The following is a 22,177-nucleotide window of genomic DNA, read 5'->3' as shown; positions in this document are numbered from 1 at the left end:
GAAAACCACAAGGAATAAGCTGGATGGTCTCTGCAAGGTTGCTTTGAAGTCAAAGTCAGCGTCTTCCGCAGGCTACAAGTTAAAGTGGTCCACCTTGCACTTGTAGAACCCGATCATGAACACCGCGCAGGCGGAGTAAGCCAGGAAGAGCCCCACGTAGCCCCAGAAGCACATCCTGTCCACCCTGTTGGCGTAGCTCGCCCTCCTCTTGGCCTGCCTCTCTCTCCTGGTCACATCCTCGAGGTACTTCACCACCTTCCGCAGGGCGGCTGCCTCTGCCTCTGCCTTCAGATTCACCACGGTGCTCAGCAGCTCCGGGCCGGGCTCTGCGAAGTCAATCAATCAATCAATCAATCACTCAGTCAGTCAGTCAGTTAGTAAACCAACAAAACAGTTACTCAACCCAAATGTCAACCAGTTAACCCGCTTTTAATTGATGTGGTTCTCTGGAAACAATTGTGCAAGTGCTACAGAGATCACAAATCACATGACCTATTCATGAGGCGTCCTATAGGGACACGTACAGTGAGTAAGACAAGCGAGAGATATGTAAACTATATTCTCTCTGGGGGATTAAAAACCACATGAAATCATCACTGCCTGTCACTCAAAGGTTGTAGGATTGAATCGCAGGTGTGAAGGTGCTTTACATGAAGAGCCCCTACACACAGCAAGCTGTACAAATGGATAATATGGAAAAGTAAACTTCAAAAATCATAACTGAGAAAATGAGTCAGATATAGTGCCCCCTTATCAATGTGTCTGTCTGTCTGTAGGAGCAGTTAAGATGAGTAAAATCATTTTGGTGGAGAAAGCAGCAGTCACGGAGAGAAATATGACCATGCTAATACATGAGGGGGTGAAGGCCAGGCCTTCTCTGGATCCTGGACCCAGCCTGGTTAGAGGGGCTTACCCTACGGAGTCTGTGTCCAACTTGGTTCTGTACCCAGTGCTATTAGATAATCTTTACCTGGAGTGTCTGCTCCATCCTCTGGATTCTGTACCCAGTGCTGTTAGATAATCTTTACCTGCAGTATCTGCTCTGTCCTCTGGGTTCTGCACAGTGCTGTAGATAATCTTTACCTGCGGTATCTGCTCCATCCTCTGGGCTGGCTGGCCCGCCACAGGGTGAACACCATCGGGGCAGTCGGAAGGGCAGGAGAGAGCCTTCTGCAGCCAGGCGGGTCGTCAGCATGGACTGGATCATACTGATCACCAGGCAGATCAAGCAGATGCAGAAATGATAGCCTGCAGAGACACAGGCCTCATTCATACTCTCATGGAGCCGGCTAATGGGATTCCAGCACCCACATTCACGTTGGTTTGGAGCCGACCAATGGGAGTCCCGCATCCACAGTATAGCCAGACTTGTCTTAAGATGGTTTTCTCTCCTTGAACAGCTGTGTGTGACTTTGTGTGTGTGTGTGTCTGTGTGCGTGTGTGTGTATCTGTGTCTGTGTGCCTGTGTGTGTGTGCGTGTGTGAGAGTGAGTACGTGTGTGTTTAGTGTTAGACAGACTCACGGATCAGCGGGCTGCAGAAGCTGTCTCCGGGGAGGATATCAGAGAGGATGAGGAGGAACATGACGAAGCTGAGCACCAGCGTGACCTTAAATGAGACGCGATCGCTCTTGCCCAGTGGCAGTGAGTAGCTCGCCATGTCCGCCAGCATGATCAACGCGCTGGGGAGGATCAGTGTCACAGTGGGGTTAAAGGACCTGGTGCTCATGGTGACCTGTGGGTCAAAGGGTCAAAGGTCACACAACCCCACCTGTGTCTCCTGGGGCCAAGAATGCAAACCTCGGGTAACAACGCTACCGATGTGTCACACGTGTCAGTACTGCCATGCCATTTTCAGATAGCAGTCTGAGAAACACATTGCATTTGCATCAGTGCTTTCACACAGGGCAAAATTCTGCACAGATTCACATCTGGCCAGTCTCAACCCTCTACACAGAGCCCACCATCGCAGTCGATCCACATACCATAAAGATCTGTGAATCTGAACAGCATTTACATGCTTCTGTGCAGAATCTTTTTGCTGCTGTAATCTGACAAGAACAGAACGTCAGTGTAGAGGTAATGTAGTGGGAAGAAGCAGGGCGGGTACTGCTTTTGAACTCAGCAAACGTCCAGTTGTATAAATGGATCACATGTAAGATTGTAAAGCTATGTAAGATGCTCTGGATAAGAGTGTATGCTAAGCAAATGTAATAAAATCTCGTGTAAATGTTGATGCTGGCTTGTCAGATGCAGACTGTAATAATCCTTTAATTGCTGGGCTGAATGAAAGCAGAAGAATATGTAAATTGGTAAAATGATACTTAGAACAAGATTTTCCTGTGTAGAAATAAAGAGACATTTGTGAACTAGGGCGTCAGATCTGCTCTAACAGTGATGGATGTTATACAACACATCAGTTTAGAGAGCGTGTAGACATTTCAGTTCATAGATCTGACCAGACTTCATTTGCTTCATTTGAGTGACACTTAGTGAGCTCAGCTGAAAATGAAAATAAATAAATAAATAAATAAAATCTAATTTAACCCAAAAAAAATCAAACAAATATTTAACATTTGGGATCCTCCAGTAAAAAGGAGCCTCCTCTGTTTTTGTGCAGATCACATGACCATTAAAAGGGGGGTGGAGACTTGATCTGAGAGGCTTGTGGATACCCAGAGGTACGTGTCTCCATTGCGGTCCTCGATGTTCTCCACCTCCTCGGTCCTCCAGTCCCCCCTCTCCCCACCTTTCAGCATTATGGTCCCGAAGTGCACCACAGTGCCACATCCTGCCGGGACGAGAGGTGACCAGCCAATCAGAAATGCTGATGACGAAACCTCCCCCAATTTGTAGAGCTGCCTGTTCCAGAGGTGACTGACATTTAGTACTAATAAGGCATCAATTATCAGATTTATGAATTCATTCATTAATAATAATAATAATAATAATAATTCAGTGAAATAACAGAAGCCTGCCCTGCTCAGCTTTACTCCCAAAGCAGACGAGGGAGGTCCTTACTTGTGTATTTCTGTATTGCCATGGTATTGTTATTCAGCTGTGTTTATCGGGCAGAAGGGCGTGGCGTCGCTCACCCATGGAGGTCCTGCCGTTCAGGTAGATGGGGCAGGAATCCACAGTGTAGGGGTAGGAGTAGAGGTTGATGTCGCAGTCGACGGAGATGTGCATGATGATCACGTGCTCCACGGTGCCGTTGCTGTAGACCAGCAGGTCTGAAGAGCTGGACTCCGACTGCGTGCTCACTCTAGAAACAGGGGAGGCATGACGACCATGATGAGGGAGTGCCTCGGAGAACTGGGTGGGTGGAGCTACAGAGCATTCTCAATCTGAACCAATCAAAACACTTTGTCTTCCTTTTCCAGCGGGTGGGCATAGACATGAACCCTCCCTCCTGGTGCTTTCTGTGCTTGGTATCAGATCTGAGATCAACATGTCTAATCCCTGTTCCATCTTATGCCTGCCATGAGTATCCCCTTTAAAACAGCTACAAAGAATATCTTTATTCCATTTATCCAACATATTCCATTTGTGCAGACTCACGAGTTTTTCACATGGAGGAGCGGAGTCCAGACCTTGTCGATGGGCACCATGACTGTTTCGTATGGATATACAGACCTGTTCCAGGCCAGGGCTGGGTCTACCCACTCCTGTGAAGGTACGAATCATACAGCCACACTTATTCACAAGTGCAGTGATTATGAACTCTTTATCTTTTTAGATTATGTATGTGCTCCATGTCAAATAACATCTGGGTGTGTGCTTCAACTTTGGTGCCACCCGTGACTAACAATGCCAATACTGGAAAAAAAGCAGTAATTTTTTGATTATGGATAGAAACCTGCAAACTCCTGGTTATGAGACAATTTATTCTACTTTTTTGCATTTTCTTCATATTCACATTTGCATACTCGTGGTTTGTTCTGTTGGATTTTCAGTAACCTTAGAGGATGTTGTTTTGTATAATGTGGTGTGTAAGTCATGCTTATGTGTCTCTCTTCATTGGTTGCTGGGTTGTTACAGTGCCTATCACTGTGCTTACCATCATTATTATGAGAGAGCTGGTGAACAGAAGGCTTTTGGTGTCCTGCGGAGGAAATAGAAGCCTTTACAATAATGACCAACTGACACCGAAATGTAAGTTGCATTACATTAAAATACTCACAACATCCACGGTTTTGTACATGATCTGCCTCAGGAAAACCTCCACGCTGCAGTTTGCAGTCTGTGGCTGGCTGATGATTTCCTGAGCAATGAGCTCATTGGCGAGGCAACGGCGGGTCACACAAGTCGGGCTGGTCTCCGCGGAGACTGCAGAATCAAAGCGTGGTACCATGACACCAGGGTCTGTGCTGATGTCTCTCACATATAAGTCATATTGTACTGTTAATCATCTGAAATCCCTGCAGTGGCATCTCGCCTGGGCTTTTTCACAAGAACAAAGGTATCAATTGAAATTGATTTCCATGAATAGTAGTCACCCTTATCTGGGGCAAGAGCACAGCTGTTTAACCATTAATACAGCTGAATATTCACTGCAACTGTCTCCAGCACAGAACCCAGCTCAAGAGTTCTACACTACACTACTACTTGACCCAGGGTTTGAGCATGAAAACTCTGGTTATGAGCTGAGATCCAATATTGTGACATTGCAGAGCACTGTCACAACTGCATTTACATTTATTCATTTGGCAGACGCTTTTATCCAAAGCGACTTACATAGGTTACAGTTCTTTACAATGTTATCCATTTATACAGCTGGACATTTACTGAGGCAACTGTGGGTTAAGTACCTTGCTCAAGGGTACAGCAGCAGTGTCCCAGCGGGGATCGAACCGGCAACCTTTCGGTTACGAGTCCTGCTCCTTAACAACTGCACTATAAGTTCTCTCTTCTACAGTAAATTGTTTTTTTTCCATCATGTGGCATCTCTTCTATTGTATCCCTTTAACCTGACCTGTTTTTTTTTTTGCGTTGCATTTTGCGTTGCATGGTGTAGTGGTAAGGAGTAGGGCTTCTAACCCTTGTGTCCTTAGGCACGGTACTTTACCTGAATTGCCTCAGTAAACATCCACCTGTATAACCATTTAGAAGTGGTCAGCTGTGCAGTTTGCTCCGGTTAAGAGTAATGAAGGCTATGAATGATTCGTTGATGATGGTCATTTCCTACCTCTTTGATTTCGACTCATTTCAGTATTGATTATGAATCCTTGTCATGTAATTTACATGATTTCACATTTTCACCGCAGGAAAATTAAACTTAACCAGACTACTATGGCTTTATCCAAGAATGATTATGGTTCTGTGCCTTAAGCTGCAATTTTCAGCCACTGCAGTGTTTTGACCTTTGCATTGAGCTGCAAAATTAAGAATTCATTCCTTTTTTTTTTGAATCTTAAATATTTTTTTATTCTCAATGGCTTCTGAACTCATGGAGATGCGCATGAAAAAAAAAATTAAGATTTAAGATTTGCTTAAATTCACTACTCAAAGTTAAAGAAAAAGCAGCAGTTAGATTTCCATAGAAGTTTGATATTCCCTGGCAAACTGTAACCAGTGTCAGCTGTGATTTCTGTGCATTTAAATCTATGAGTATCACAGCAGCAAGATGGAAACATACAGGAGTACATTGTAGTAATTTAGAGAAAACAAATTCTGCAGACGCCCGGGATGCTTGAAATGCTGAGCACACACAGGTTGACTATAAGGGGGTGTCAATGAATGAGGCTCTTACCTGTGAGGAAGAGGAGGGAGAGGAGACTGATCAGGAGCCGCAGGTAAGCTGCCTCCATCACTGCACATCCACCTTTACAAAACACAGGTGTTGCGGTCCCAGGAACCCTCAGTGCCGATGCTCACTGAACACCCACCAGGCAGGCTCAATCCCACACTGCAACCGGCACTCAGCAGTTAGCCCGCTGTTTCCAATTATTATTATTTTTTAGTTTATTTTTTTTTCCCTCTTTTTCCTTCCCTGGACTCAGAGCTCATCTATTTTAATGGCCTCTCCTTCTCCCTTGGAAGGAGGGATCAGATCACAGTTCTGCGGGCTTCTTTAAAAAGCACGCTGGTGTCTGCTGTGGGCGTTCGTCTCCACCCAAGCCCACAAAAGAGGCCCAGACACCTATGTGGGTTTCATCCCACTGCAAACAAACACAGATCACCCAACGAGAAATCTGTTAATCAGCCACTGCATGTCAACGGGAGGAACATGAGCCAAAGCTAATATGCCATCGGTTTTGGTTGACTGGAGTTGGCTGTACTGCAGCTGTATATTCATACAATCATTGTAGATTGCTGTGTAAATAACTTCAGTCACAACAGAATATTGATTGTCTGCCTCATACTGCCTGTGGAGGTGAGGTTGGTTCATCTCATTGTGGTCTTTACAGTCAGACACGCCTTGCTTGAACATAATAGCACACAATTGGCTTCTGTACTGCAACACAACACAAATGATAATTAGACCATCGTGCTCATACTTTACTAGGTTTAATAACACTGAGACAGCAGTCCCAGGGAGGCTGGGGTTAGGTCTTATATCCATTTCAGTGTGATTAGTACACCTGGATGGAAGCTAAACATGACATTCACGCACCAGCTACGCACAAAGAACCTTTGGAAATCTGAATATGTATGGTCGTGTCATCATTATGATCATGGTAATGATTTATTTGCAAAGGAGGTGCCCTTGTACAAGGCAAATTACATACTTAACTTACAGAGCCTACTGTTACTCTACACACTGGCCATATATGCCTCTGGATATTATTGAAGCAACAGAGATTAGGTATCTTGCTCCAGAGTAACAGCTCACTTTGGATTCCAATATGCAGCCTTCAAGACACATAACCTGTTCCTTAATCACTGTGCCACCCTGCCATCTGTAGCACTAACGTATTAGAAACCATGGTTTCTCTAGTACTAATGTATTAGAAATCCCGATTTTATTTGACTAAGGAACTGCTGTTGTGGAGGAGTTGGTCATTCTCTTTTCTAGTGAATATAATTAGCCTTCTGGAGGGTTGACATGGAAACAGGAGGAGAGACGTTTGAGAGCAAGACCTCTCAGTCCCTTCAGCACAATGGTGGATGGAGCATCCCCATCTCCCGTCCGTGATATCGGGGAGGTCTCTGCAGGTCTCCCCTGGGCAGCAGTGGAGCTACGCTCACTCCAGCTGGTACTAGATGACCCATTGAATGTTTTAACAATGTGCTTTCTCCCTATGCTTCTCATCAATGTCACTCTCCATGAGTTGTTTTCCTCATCATCATCATCATCACATCACCTTACAGCATACACACTACACCCTACGTCATACACCCTACCCCCTAGCATGGACCCTACATCCTATAGCCATAGCCAATAGCTTATGGCCAAGAGCCTCTACCCAACTCTGCGCTCTACAGCCTACTGCCATATAAGGTGAGAGAGAATGAAGGACAACATCAGGACTACCAATGGTAACAAAAGCAACATGCTGTTAACTGGCAATTACACTTGTTTCATTCCACAGCCTGTGTAGCCCGGTATGAAAAACACAGAGGATGCTGGGAAATCAGTGGTGGAGGGCAGCTCTTTGCTGTAGGGTGATGAGATGTGTGCCACTCTAGGGAAACAGCCGAGCTCTCGGAAATGCAGTCTGTATGACTAACCGCTCCTCTCTGGTCCAGGTAATGCCATCCTGATCAAAGCCAGGTGGTGGGCGGAAAGGGGAGACAGAAACTGGTAGAACCCGAACGGTGCATTAAGTTCCGAACGGTTGCCATGGTGCACTGCCTGCAGCACAATGGAGCCGTTGAAACATTGACGTTAATAACTTGACTACTTGAAGATGTGTACACAAAGGAAGGAGGCAGACAACATCAGAAACACATTAGTGTCGGGAGCGCAGTAATAGCCTTAACACCACAGAGTCTCTTCATATCCCCCTCTTCAGGAAATGCACACAAACACTGCATTGTGCTGGGAAAGGCTTGTCTATGCCTCACGCATAGGGATGACAGGTGACTGTTGTTCATTTCTGTTCCTGTGTTAATTCCCGTGTTTGTGACAATTAAGTGCCACGGAGCCACAGATTGAATTGTGCAGGCTGGAAATGGAAAGATTTTCAGGTGCATTCTGACACCCCCTGCTTTGCAAATTATACATTACATTACACTGTTGGCATTTAGCAGACACTCTTATCCTGAGTGACTTCGCCAAATTACTTTTTTTTTTTTTTTTTTTTACATTTTACACATAAAACCGGCGTCGTTGCCAGTTGAGCTAAACGCAAATTGCTCTTAGGCTGTTGGCAACAACGCTACTTAACCGGGTCTCGGTGAGTGATGTAGCCGCTGAAACCGTTCGTCTAGCCGCTACCTGCTACCCGACAGGCTTGGTGGCGTGTGAGCTGGAAACAGGGGAAGCCCGAACATTACTTTTAAATCTATCATTACTTTCAACCTGTTCCCCTTTATCCTCCTCACAGAATAATTGACACCAATCGGTATAGAGTAAATGATTATGCTCGCGAAACAGCGCAGATTGTCTGTAGTTGTGTACTTGCAAAACAGACGACAGGGTTAAAACTATGTAAGAGGGTGGGGGGGCTCCCGAGTGGCTCAGTCGGTAAACACGCTCACCCTGCGCACAGAACATGCACCGCAGTTCAGGTTCGAACCCAGCCACATCCCCAGCAGACAGCAGCCAGGAACCCACAGGCAGAGCACACCGACTCCCTCGTCAGGAATAGGGGCAGGCACGCTGGCAGCAGAGCCATGTAGACGGACCCGGTCCCACCAGCAACAGCGACCCCTCCTGGTCAATCAGGCACCTGTGGCCCATGTGTCAACGCTGCATACAAAATGCTTTCTCCAACTCATCTCAGAGCCATGGGAAGTACTACTAAACAAATCTTTTGAACAACATTTTAAATTGAACCATTTTAAATAATTATCCTTCATGGCAACAGAGAATCCTTTACTGAAAGGGGCAAAGACTGTTTCAGACTGTTAGGCAATGTGTCATTATTACCACAACAATCACCTGAAATGCAATGCCTGTTCATAAACGCCTGTTCATAAATGCTCTATGCCATTTACCACATATGTAATATTGATATAGATAGATGCAGATATAATATAACATATTACATGTCTTTCTATTTATCTCTTATGTCTTGGTTGCATAGGACAGTGCTGCCATTAATTTCACAGGGGTAAAAGTAAGGTATGGGGAAGTCTTTAGACTTGCATTGACAAAGGCAGTGTAGAGCTGAGGGTGTTTAGTTATCTGCACTGGTCTCATGGGCCATGCAGCACGTCGTACAGGTAAGGTTACCTGGTTTCCCACTTAATCTGAGGCTTGTTGCAGACCTAACAGGGATGTGCTCCTCCCTCCAGGCCCGCAGAAAGATCCGGGGAAGATGTGGACATCATTTTAACCCGGCTGAAAGAAGTGAAAGAAGTGAAAGAAGGGCGGCAGTGTAGCATAGTGGTTAAGGAGCAGGATTCGTAACTGAAAGGTTGCAGGTTCGATCCTCGCTGTGACACTGCTGCTGTACCCTTGGGCAAGGTACTTAACCCATGATTGCCTCAGTAAATATATCCAGCAGTATAAATGGATAACATTGTACAGAACTGTAACCTATGTAAGTCGCTTTGGATAAAAGCGTCTGCCAAATGAATAAACGTGAATAAACGTAAACGTAAAGTGAAGGCCTTCGAGAAGTTCCACCCCAGCCTCCTCCAGCAGATCTGCCTGTGCGGGTTCTATGAATGCCTGGAGAAAGGGATCACCCGTAGGTCACCTTCTGTCACCATTAACTTATTTGTCACTTATGACAAATAAGTTAATATGGTTATGAAGTATTCATTGCTAATGGTGCTAGTTGCTTGTCTATGCGACAAAGTGTTGGCGAGAAAAATTATTTTGAATTTATATCAACTGTAATCATAGTTACAATCTGCATACAGCTCTGCGTCCATGTCCACACCCATTACTCTTGTTTGAATTACTCATGAACTCGTCATTGCATAGATCATAGTCACATATTTGTACATACTGAAATACTGAGACCCCCTTAAAGCCTCAACAGCAAAATTTGGGGGGGGGGGTCTCTGGAAAAATCTTTAAAAAATGTTGAAGATGGGAAGCATCATGCCGACTCTTACTAATTATCATGGTGACGTGAACCACGGGGAGCGCGCTCTCAGATCAGTTCATAATGCTTTTATGACGCACCCAGGGTTCCTCACGACGACCTTTTAATGGGACCCTGAACATGAGCAGCTCAAAGATGTAGCAGATCATCTCTCCACAGATCAATACTCTAACATTTATTCTACAAATCCTCCTTCAGTTTAGGGTGACAGGCCATAGAAGGACTCCTGTTAAGTCTTAACATTACAATATTAACACCAGACCCTGTCACTCTGGATCAATATTAATGTGTCCCGAGATCTTTACCAGTCATCTGCATTTCTGTAAAGTCGTTACATGCAGTGGAGATACACTGTAAAAAACCACGTTTAAACTCCAGGAAACAGAAAGGAGTTGAAAGTCATGAGAAGGAAGGACATGAAAAGTGCACTGAATGGTTCCTTCATTGAGCCAACTCAGCAATATAAAACAGAAAACACCGTTTTGACGGTTTGACAGCTTATGTGGGAGTGGTACAATCCACCAGCCCTGAGACCGTGAGCAGTGATAACGCTGTGTATACAAAGTGTGTTTAAACAGCCAGCGAGTCGCAAAGAGGAACAGGGAGGGCCAAAACCACTGACGACAGACTTAAAAACATCTCAGGAAGGTAGGAGGGTGGGTGGGATCACAAGTGGCGCAGTCGGTAAAAGCACCCACCCTGAACGCAGACCAAGCACCACAACCCGGGATCGAACCCAACCATGCCAACAGCCGACAGCGACCGGGAGCGAACAGGAGCCCACAGGCGGCACACGCTGGCCCCGCCAGATCAGGCGCAGCGGCACAGGCGCAGCAACAGCGACTCCCGCTGGCCGAGCGGGCGCCCCCGGCACCAGCGCCGAAACTGCGCACGAATTGCTCTCCTCCAGCCCATCCCCGCGCTAGCCTAGCCTGCAGACCGCAATCAGTGCAGTCAGAAGCACTGATCACAGCACTAGTGCCGTCAGAAGCACCAGTAGTACTACGTCTTTGATACCTTTACTTTTTTATTTTTATTTTTTTTTGCATCTGGCATCTAATGTGACCACAACAATCTCTGCCAGATGCAGAAAAAATAAACGTATTAAACAATTCTCCTTCATGGCGACAGAGAATCCTTTACCCTTTACCGAAAGGGGCAACGACTGTTTCAGACTGTTAGGCAATGTGTCATTATTATCCCAACGATCACCCAAAATGCAATACCTGTTCATAAATGCTTGTTCATAAATGCTCTATACCATATACCAGGTCTCGGGGGAAAAAAACATTTAAAAAAATTTGGCACTTACAATTGTCACTAAAAATGTCTTTTAACCCTTAAGCCCGACGGACGCAGTCTGCGTCCAAATCCACATCCCTTCTTCTCTGTTGAATTGCTCAAGGAGGATTCATCGCTAACGATGCTAGTTGCTTGTCTATGCGACAAAGTGTTGGAAAAATACTTTTGAGTTTATATCAAATTTAATCATAGTTACAATTTGCATACAGCTCTGCGTCCATCTCCACACCCATTACTCTTGTTTGAATTACTCATGAACTCGCCATTGCATAGATATGGAATACATATCACAAGAAAGAGCGGAACCGGAGCTTTGTAATGATGCTAGTCACATATTTGTACATACTGAAGTAATCACGTTATGAAGACAGATCAAACTTCCGCAAAGTAATATCTTTACTAATTTCTACACCCATTTTCACACTCCTGCTTCTCGGTTGAATAAGTCACGAAATCTCTATCGCTTCACAACGTACCGCATGTCAAAATAAACAGCATAAAAAGCGTTGTCGACTAAACCGGTTTTGAAATCACAGCAAATTTCTGCATTGTCTCCAGCATAGGGCTGACATTACATCCCTCTTTGTATGAAAAATAACACAAAATAATGTATTTGCTTTTCATTGCAATGATTCAAAAGTTGTGGTCAAAAGACGTGCCCAGCAAACTTTATTATGAATAATTGTCATACACAGATCCATAAGTTTTGTATGTTTGTCTAACGTTACCAGAGCTACCAAGTTGCCAGATCGTCTATGAAACACAATCTACACACACAATCCACACACTACATACAATACATACAATTATTTATTTATTTCTCTATTTACTATCCACAGCCCCCCCAACCCCGCCCCCCTGCCGAAAAAACCTCCCGTATTTTGAAACCAAAATGTTGGCAGGTATGGGTAGGGGGGACCCCCCAATTGCCACCAGGTATTTCGCACACAATGCATAGGCATCAACCTCACAATTTATATTTGTATAAGAAACAAATTTCAAGCATTTAAACATAAGTGTTTATGTAAAAATGTCTTTGAATGCATGTTTCTCATTATCTTAATCAGGTGATTCCAAGCTTTTGACTGGTACTGTAGATGTCAGCATCAGATCCAGGCATTATGTGTTGAATAAGGCATTGCTAGGATGTGGTGGTCAATCAATATCTAATTTTGTTGGCTCCCATAGAGGAAACCACGAGTGAAATCCTGGGATTTAAAGTGTCACATGATCATGAATGATGACTTCCTCTTCTGCTTGAGCCATTAGTGTCTCTGTCAGATTGCTTTCTCCCTGCTGTAATCGATCTCTTCCAAATAAAAGCTGAGAGAGTTCAGAAAGTCTTGGTTCGCAACAAAAGGTCGGGTAGGTGCAGCTTTCAGTGTTTTACTCAGTGACGTAGATTTGTGGATGCGCACAAAGTACTTTATCCAAACCTATTTTTTTTAATCTAGCAGCCATTCCTGTAAATAGAAATATTATAGTACAGGGAAACCTAACAGGTTTACTCAATACCATGGTATGTCTGTTTCGTTGGAAGATTTCATTCACTGAATACCTGGGTGTAATCAAACCTTAGCTCTCAAACCAATCAGTTCAAGTTCTGACGAACCTGACCGGCCTGCTGACGAGGGTTACAAGCTTAGGGAACCAACACCCCACCGAGCTTCAGGTATGCGCAATGGCAGAGGTTCATTCTTTCATAACCACACACCTCAGGTTATTGTTATGCTCCCATTTTTTTTGGAATGCCTTCTTTGCCCTGGAAGCATGCCATCCTTCTGCCCAGCCCAGAGAATGCTCAAATCTGCGGGGAAAAAGAAACTCTGTTTAGGTTTCCATACCACAGGTGTGATGCCCGCCCCTCCCATGCTTTGTAGACAGACATCTATTTATACTTTTTACGAGTAACGCTCTCACACTTTCAGTTTCATTTCAAAGAACGTGAATCCTACGTTCAAGCCCGCTTGACCCCTGAAATAAAACTGATGTTGATGTAGGAGTGTCAGGGAGTGCTTACATTCCATTTCGTGCTCATTCATCATCCATTGTGTCAGGATAGGACATATAAAGCACAAGTCAGCTGCTTGAGACTCACATCTCAGCACACCTGCTTGGCAAACACTGGAGAGAGCGACGTGGACATACACAGTGGACGTATCGAGGACTGACACATAGAAGGTACAGCACAGGTGAGTTTTCCTGTGCTTTCCCCCCCAGGCGGGTCACTGCAGTCATACCATTGAGAGAGGTACAGCTAACATGCAGCTCATCAAATTTTCACTGTGAAAAACTGTGCAGAACACAGAGCTAATTTATGTTGGGTGCCTTGCTCAAGGACTCAGCAGCAGTGCCCCTCTTTGAGTATGACCAGGCAGCCTATCAGGCTGTGGTTATCATCACTCCCCATATTCCTCAGACAATGAATGCTGACTAAATTGCTGTGCTTCAATATTTGCTACTGACAAAATACTGGTCTGATCTTGGACCAAGCACTTGCTAATGAGCTTTGAGGTGTGGGCTGTACATCTGTGCTTATCTATGAGCAACACGGCAGAGCCAGATAACGACCTGGAACTCCAGAGCTTTGCATGTTTTATCTTGATTACTGCTGTTGCAGCCTTTGCTGCTTGTCTTCAGTGAAGTAAACTCATTGCTAACTCTTAGCTCCTGGACAGAAATAATTAACAATGAGCCACCAGGTAAATTCCTGTCAGTAAACCTGTAGAATGAATTAAATCATTCTGCGTAGCCATAGCGCTAAAAATACCCTTGCGTGCTCTCTCTCATTTCTACACTCTTGGCAGACACACCTTGCAGCCCGGTGGGGATTACTTTACCTCTGCCTAAACAAAGATCAATTTCATTTTTCTGTTTTTCATAATGACAGATGGCAATGCGGGGTAGCAAGCCCCTAACTTTGTATATTTGGATCCCTGATATAAGTTATAAACAGAGAGAAACAAATTCTGTCCAATTTTAACAACAATACTTTATCAAACTGCGTACGACCCAAAACATGGAAAACTTCTCATTATTTATGCGTTCCTTACTTTGGATTGAACTGAACTTGAATTGAACCCTAAATTTATCAAAAACAGCAACCACAAAAGAAGCACTTTAGGTTAGACAGTTAAAGTTGTGTAAATGTATGAATGTAAGTATGTTGAAAGTAAGTACTGTTACCAAATTTAACACTAACTGATTATCAGTGAGATGAATCTGTTTCCAACAGGTCAAGTGTGCCAAATTATTTGAAATATGCCCAGTATGGAGATTAGAGAATCGAGTGTTTGTTTACATTTAACATACCATAACCATGATGACCTGCCCGTATGCAAAATCATGTCTTTCCAGTCAAACAAGCTTTAAAATTTCAAGGAAATTTACTCTTTTTGTCTCATTTAACACTATAGGACATTATAGGAAATCACACAGCTACAAGCAGACATCAAGGAATAAAAACTACAGTTAACGGAGTGGAGATACTTCACTGAAGAAACACGAGAGAGAGAGAGAGAGAGAGAGAGAGAGAGAGAGAGAGAGAGAGAGAAGGAAAGAGAAACGTAAAGAGATTTTTTTCTAATTGCTTGTCAACAGCAAAACAATGCACAGTGGCAATTACGTCCCCGACTGCGGGCAGGGCAGGACCTACTTGGAGGGAGCAAAGCGGGACTTGCTCTCTACCCTGGACATCTTGTATGCCAACGAATGTGAGGGCTCAGCCATGCCAGAGAAGCATGTGGTCAACGCAGAAGCCGACTTCTACAAAGGCGGGAAGGCCCAATGGCTCAATTTCTACCTGGCTGAGAAGGTGGCAGGACCGGAGGGGCAGGAGGAGTCGGCGTTCGTCAAGAGGGACGGCTTCGCTAGGATGGTGGAGCTGGTGGAGAAGCAGAGACGTGGCCACCTGAGTGTATCTTCCATCCATTTGTACCACGAGCCAGGGAGTGGTGGCTCCACGCTGGCCATGCAAGTACTGTGGGAGTTCAGGAAACGGCTGAGGTGTGCGGTGCTCAGAGACGACACTGCCAAGGCCCCTGACGTCGCCCGCCAGGCTATCGCCCTCTTCAGGGAGGGTGGGCCGGAGAAACAGAACACAGTCCTTCTGCTGATAGACGACATGGCGGAGACGGACGATCTGCACCGCGGCCTGGTCGAGTGCATCGCTGACAGCCAGGTGGATGCCCACAAGCCGGTGGTCATCGTCCTGAACTGCGTGCGTGTCGCGAGCATCGACAGCAAGTTCAGGAATGGCGTGACCCTCAAGAGAGAGCTCTCTGCAGAGGAGCAGTCTCAGTTCGAGGAGAAGGAGGCCCAGCTGCGCTTGCAATATAAGAAGCGCGTGGAGGACTTCCATGGCTTCAACTTAATGCGAAACAATTTCTCCCCGAACTACGTGCGAGAAGTGGTTGATCGGGTTTTGAAAGGAGTGCAGACTAAGGCTCAAAACACCCGGCTCCTCTCTTTTTTGGCACTGCTGAATTCCTACGTCCCCAACTCCTCCCTGTTGAAGTCAGAGTGCCAGGCATTCCTTGGGCCCCCTGCACCCATCGATGGAGGTCCGCCCTTTGAGGAACGCATGGGGGCTTTCACAAGCCTTTTAGTCACCTTCTCCAGACGGGAGAAGCTGATCAGTCATGACCTGGTCCGCATGGTCCACCCCCTGATAGCCACTCAGTGCTGCCACTACCTTGCAGATCGTGGGTTGACACTCAGCAATACAACAATGTGCTTACTGAGGGACTTTGACAGAGAGCAGACAGACAAACAGCTGGCGGTCAGCATCAATGACCTGCTGGTGAAGAGGACGACAGACAAACAGTTTTCTCCACTGATTGAGAGCATCAGGGAGAAGAGCGTCATGGACTGTGTGAACATTCTGGAGTGCGCCTCTGAGAAGTTCTCCAAGAACGCCTTCATACCCCAGGCGCTGGCTCGTTTCCTTTACCTCTCCAAACTGCGTAACTATTCAAAGGCTGAGAAGTGGGCGAACAAGGCCATGAGGAGAGCGCCCAACAACTCTTTCATCGCAGACACCTTGGGGCAACTTCACAAGAACCACTTGAAGTGGGAGAATCCTGAAATGTTGGGCAAATGCTTGGAATTGGCACAGAAAGCAGTTGCCGCGTTTGAGCAACAGCAAAAGCTGGCAGAGAAGGAGGATGAGGCTGCCATGGAAGATGACGGCATCACGAGGAAGTCGAACATTTTCAACCACAGGGGAATGTTTGGTCACATTCAAGTTGCCAGCATTGTATTCGACATGCTTACTCGTCTTCCTCCTACAGAGATGATGTCAAGGATCCTGACACTGGACATCCAGATCACGTCTCTGCGTGGAGAGGTTGAAGACAAAACCCTGCAGACACTCCTGAAATTCAAGACTTTAATCACTGGTTTAAAACCCGAGGTTGAGAAGGTATTCCTGTTCTTTGAAAGCTACCTCACATACTCCAAACTGAAGGGTACAGAGTACGACCCGCCATACATTCGCGATCAGGTGACTGAGTGCTTTCTCAAGTATGCAAAGTCTGGCAGAGTGATGGTGGATGGTGATGGACTCCGCCAAGAACTCAAGATGAAAACAGCCACCAGCTTCCCGGGTTTGCTCCACTGTCTCTACCAAAAAAACAGGAAGACAGAGCTAACAAAGATCATGGCACTGTGGAAAGGAATCGTGCAGAGTGAAAATGTGACCCCCGCAGACAAACTGTGCTATGTGCTCGCAAATGTCGCCCTGAGCTGTGTGTGGCCTGCATCCCCAGACGTCGCCCCCTTTGCAGACCTGGCATCCACTATGCACCAGTTACTAAAGAGTAAAATTTGCGGTGAGCCAGAGTTTTACTTCTTGGCCTTGATATTGCTGTGGGTAGAGAAATGCGAAGATGCTGTCTCTGAGGATGGGGGCCAAGAACACCACTCCACAGATGAGCACCTCGACCTGAACTACCTGGTGAAACGGCTTGAGGAAACCTACGACCAGCGCTACAAGAAGCGCCTGCGGTCCCGTTACATCCTACCCCACTTCTTCCTGAAGGAAGGGGAGGGACTGGGCCGGCTGGTTCACCGATCTGCGGTCGACCTTTGTCTCCGTAACTCAGACAAGGGCAACGACCAAAAGCAGGGGAGTGGAACAGCCTCTGCTCTCCAAGATCAGGCGTTCCACCAGTGGAGAGATCAAGCAGTCTGGAACAATGACGAGGTGAAAGGATGCCTTCTTCGAGTTTGCGGTGTCATCGCGGATCGCAAAGTGCTTGCTTACTGTGGACAGCTGCAGATTCAGGTCCATCCTGATAATGTGGCGCAGGTTCACTGCCCTGGCCGCGTTTCCTTTTACCTGGGGTTCACCATGAGAGGGCCTGTGGCTTTCGACATCCGATACAATAACGACCTGTCCTCCTGAACCCGCTCTAACAGTAACAGCAAAGAAGTTACATTTGAATTTGTCTCCTAACAACCTCCACTTGAATTTATTTTTTTTAAAGATTTATGTGAAAGTTGAGGTCATTTTTTTAGGGGAAAATAAGGAAGAACTCTAAAAAAATTGACCCAAAGGAGTATTTTGAAAGAAAGGGTCCTTACTTGTCTTCCTAATTACCACATTAACAGTATGCAGATCTCATTTGATCAGCTTCATTCCAAGAAATATTTTTAAAGAAAACTTATGATAACCATTATCGGAGAACACAGAAGCAACACAGCATTTGTTTATGCTTTGAGTACTGAAATCACACACACAGGTCTGTCTGTGCATTTGTTCTAATTCATTTACCTTCAGCGAATACATATCACTTCTGCATTCTCAGTTTCTCAACTGTGCCTTTCAAAACTCTTCTAAAAAAGTCTTCTAAATTCCCTATTCTCACACACAATATCCTCATAATACAAATAATTCTTTATATCTTCATAATACAAATAATTCTTTCTTCCAGCGGTGGAAGTTGTGAAAAATTGTTCAATGTAAATAAATGTTTATGAAAAATCAAATGCTCTCTGCAACTGTTTTTGGAAGCCATCACCCATAACCAGGGTCTGACTGTAAGACTGTACTCATTGGTAAGTATCAAAACACAGATGTGTAACATGCACACACATCCCTGCATCCCTGCACAGGAAGTGATGTCAGAGAGCCTGTGTGAGCCTTTTCAAACCAGGAATGGCCGTAAGAGAATCTCAATAGAATGTTTGGGGATGAGGATGTGGCCAAACTCTATCTCATAACCACACACACACATTTCAGACAGCCACAAACACAACAGGAAATAATAACCCTAAAGTCACATGAGACTGTGATAGAGTTAAGGCAAGACTAAACTTCAGTTCACCAGTCTGACTTTAATGGGAGGATGAATCACAATTCCACATCATCCAAACACTGTCATACATACATTTTACACCAAATGCTGCACAGTACAACTACCACATTGAGAACCACCCTTTAGAAAAAAAATATAGTAAGGATAATATTAAGGTTGTAAGATAATAATATGGAAAGAAAGCTGAGCGATTTACATCACAAGACCACACTACCAAAATGAATCCTCTGTTGTGTTTAATTTGCACTTAATGAACACTGACTTTGGGAATATTATTTGTTTTCACTGTCATTACAACACAGCACATACAGCAACACAGGGCTCCTGGAGTCTGTCCTCTTCCCTGGCAGTGGTACAGCAATACTGTGAGGACTGCAAGCAAGCAGTAAATGGTCTGAAATGAGTAAACAATTTCAAGAGAGTTTCTGTTACTGTTTTTGTTCTAAACATCTCAAATCTCACAGACCCTGTGAAATAATTTCAAAATATCCTGATTGCCTTGGTCTCTCATATTCTTACTGAGCCCATTCCGCAGACAGATGTAGGATACCTGGTTTGCCCTTGAGGCTTTGCCTACCAATGGTAGGATTACCTATCTGAGCAACAGACCAATAACGAAAACTAAATGTCATCTCCCCTCCCTTGCCCAGGGGTGTGAGTGACTTCCCAGTCAGACGCATTGCCTAAAACACAAGCACGGAGTGGTTTCGGGTGTTGGGTGAAGTCAGCTGGGGCAGGCTAAATCTCACTCAGCAGGCAAAACCTGTGCAGAAGAAGTCTGTCAGGCTCCATTTTATCTTTCCCCACCAAGAAAAGCAAAACACCCGGGATCTTTGACGGCTAGGTCACATGGAAGGTCATGAAGCTTCTGGTCATTTTCCGCTGGTAACTGTCGCCCTTGGCCCCGCCCCACGCTGCCCCGCCCGCCTCTCCCTGCCAGCCGTCGCTGACCTGCAGGGCCTCGGTGGACCCGCCCTCCACTGTGCTGACTGCCGCGTTTGCCGGCCCGCCCGCCTGTGCCGGGTCGACAGCCCTCCCCCGCCGGGCGCACCCGAATGCCTTCCGGAAGCCCTTGCGGAAATGCTTGGACACCAGGGCGTAGACGAAGGGGTTGAGGCAGGAGTTGGCATAGGCCACCAGGTGGGACAGGATGCGCAGGGCGTAGGTGGCCTGGTTGAGGGGGAAGTGGCCGAACCACATGCAGAGGATGACCAGGTGGTGCGGCAGCCAGCAGAGGCAGAAGAGCGCCACCACGATCACGATCATCTTGGTGACCTTGCGCTTGGCCTGCCGCGACTCCGACACCTCCTCCAGCGGGTCGGTGGCCGTCAGCAGGTGGCGGATGGTGCGGGCGTAGGTCAGGCCCAGGATGAGGACGGGCACCAGGTACCCGAATACGAAGGTGCACACGTCCATGGCCCTGCGCTCTCGGAAGTCCCACACGGGGATGCAGATGGCGGAGCCGTTGAGCGCAACCTGCTGGTAGTAGCTGAGATACGGGCCGGAGAACACCAGGGACAGACACCACACCAGGAAGATGGACACCAGGGCGTTTCGGGGGGTCCTCAGCTCTCTGGCGCGAAGAGGGTAACGGATTGCCAGGTACCTGTGTCCACATGAGCATGATTAAAAGCACACACATACACACACGTCTTCAAGTACACACACTAATGTGATGATCCTTTTGCTGTTTGTGCTGTGAAGGAGGGTCTTCACCTGTACCCCCAAAACTGAAATGTTCGTGTTGTATTTTTAAGTTTGTTTCATATCTTGTTTCATTTCTTATCTATAATTTAGTTGTAGACAAGCAATTGCTTACTGAGCCACACTTACCTTCGCTTGTTGATAAATACAGTAAAATACAGGTGTGTACCTAGTCAGACGCTTTTGCTTCAGCCGTTTGGCTGTGTGCTCAGTGCTGGTTTGGTTTTGTTTTAAATAATTTATTTAATTAACGGTTAATTATTAGCTTTTGTAAGTTTTATTCCTTCTGTTTTCTGCGAGAATTGTCTGGCTTCCTTTCACATACAAAACCGTGAATTATAATAATGCAGAATAATCAACTGTATTATAATTATTACGTCATTATTACTACTACTGATATTAATAATAATTACACAATCATCCATTAAAATTATAATTACAACTGACAATAATCGTATATACTGTACAAAAAAGTAAATCAGATGGTGTTTAATACATTTTGTAGAATTCCATCAAATAAGTCATTAAAACAACGCATTTTGTAATTAAAGTAATACATACATATTCTCCCTGTGTAATCCATCCCCAGCTCTCGGTAGGCGATCAACAGTGTGACAATTACTCTCGTAAAAACACATTTTTGTCACCTTTATTAACATGCTTTTAAATGAAATCTTAGAGTAATCCCATAAATATGTTTTATTAACATGTATTTTATTACTATTATTATTATTATTAATTCGTAGAGTAATCTCACAGTGTTTAACAAAATCCCACAACCTTGAACGGCGCGCGCAGTCCCCTCACCTGTCCAGCGACACGGCGGTGAGCGTGAAGATGCTGGCATACATGGTGAGGTAGATGAAAAAATGCACCGCTTTGCACAGGAAGGGACCGAAGACCCACTCGTCCATGGTGTAGATGGTGGCTTGGAACGGCACGCAGAAGACGATGAAGCTGAGATCTGCGACCCCGAGATTCAGGATGAAAAGGTTGGTGCTCTTTGTGTGCATCTGACCGTTTCGGAGGAGCACGGCGAGGACCAGGCTGTTCCCAACAGTGCCCACCAGGAAGATCAGGGAGAAGACCAGAGAAATTACAACCGACTCCGATTTCCATGTCAGAGTGGTGTGATTGCCGTGAGACGCATTCATCGTACCTCTAAATCGCCTCAGCACTCCAGAAGACTTTAATATGTCTCTGAAATGTTTTCGTATTTCAAATACGAATTTCCGTGCAACTCTTTAATGTGTCTTCACGTGAGCGTGTCATATTTAGCTGCCAACTGAAAATTCGGTTACAGTTCTCTTAAAAGTGCTTTAGAATAGTCAACGTCTGTCATATTAAAAATCGGATCATCACGCAATTCTCCTCTCCTCCTCTCCTCTGCACAGTACGTCCGCGCGCTGTCTTGCCTGGGTCCTCAGCGTCAGCGTTCTATGTCCAAAACTTCAGGTCTTCCAGAACTCAAAGATCATAATGCACCATAATGCAAAGATGCACTCCGTTACCAGGGATACAAAAGGTCCACGCAAGGATTAGCGTCTCTAGAGGGGTCCCGTGCTTTTTTTTTAGTTGTTCGCATTCTTTTGATGATAACAATGATCATTCTGTATCTACTCAACTCATTTTATACCACTGCAAACTCTCACCAGCCCCACCTACAACTAATACATAAATGAAACATA

At 45.5% G+C, this 22,177-nt stretch overlaps 2 protein-coding genes across 2 annotated transcripts; both read right to left on the bottom strand.

The window, feature by feature from the left end:
• Nucleotides 1-60: 60 nt before the first annotated feature.
• Nucleotides 61-5,899, bottom strand: LOC118794510 (zinc-activated ligand-gated ion channel-like). Its single transcript, XM_036552771.1, has 9 exons — nt 5,751-5,899; nt 4,182-4,327; nt 4,059-4,103; nt 3,560-3,666; nt 3,094-3,263; nt 2,674-2,789; nt 1,523-1,733; nt 1,084-1,248; nt 61-326 (listed from the first exon to the last, which is right to left on the bottom strand). The coding sequence occupies exons 1-9, from the start codon at nt 5,806-5,808 to the stop codon at nt 73-75; spliced, it is 1,272 nt and encodes a 423-aa protein (XP_036408664.1). The 5' UTR covers nt 5,809-5,899; the 3' UTR covers nt 61-72.
• Nucleotides 5,900-19,625: 13,726 nt separating this feature from the next.
• LOC118794507 (galanin receptor 2a-like) lies at nt 19,626-21,643 on the bottom strand. Its single transcript, XM_036552769.1, has 2 exons — nt 21,297-21,643; nt 19,626-20,391 (listed from the first exon to the last, which is right to left on the bottom strand). The coding sequence occupies exons 1-2, from the start codon at nt 21,641-21,643 to the stop codon at nt 19,626-19,628; spliced, it is 1,113 nt and encodes a 370-aa protein (XP_036408662.1).
• Between the last annotated feature and the right edge of the window lie 534 nt (nt 21,644-22,177).

This window comes from Megalops cyprinoides, chromosome 19 (genome assembly GCF_013368585.1).
Source record: "Megalops cyprinoides isolate fMegCyp1 chromosome 19, fMegCyp1.pri, whole genome shotgun sequence".
NCBI classification, from domain to species: Eukaryota; Metazoa; Chordata; class Actinopteri; order Elopiformes; family Megalopidae; genus Megalops; species Megalops cyprinoides.
The sequence above is the reverse complement of the archived record's forward strand: the minus strand, read 5'-3'. Positions and strand labels throughout refer to the sequence as shown.

Bases quoted from the DNA above. Each gene is read 5' to 3' on its own strand.
- LOC118794507 (XM_036552769.1), bottom strand. From the start codon at position 21,643: ATGAATGCGTCTCACGGCAATCACACCACTCTGACATGGAAATCGGAG. The intron at 20,392-21,296 runs GTGAGGGGACTG...ATGTGGACACAG, and splicing joins ACCGCCGTGTCGCTGGACAG to GTACCTGGCAATCCGTTACC.
- LOC118794510 (XM_036552771.1), bottom strand. From the start codon at position 5,808: ATGGAGGCAGCTTACCTGCGGCTCCTGATCAGTCTCCTCTCCCTCCTC. The intron at 2,790-3,093 runs GTGAGCGACGCC...TCGTCCCGGCAG, and splicing joins GAACGGCAGGACCTCCATGG to GATGTGGCACTGTGGTGCAC. The intron at 327-1,083 runs GTAAAGATTATC...TTGACTTCGCAG, and splicing joins GGATGGAGCAGATACCGCAG to AGCCCGGCCCGGAGCTGCTG.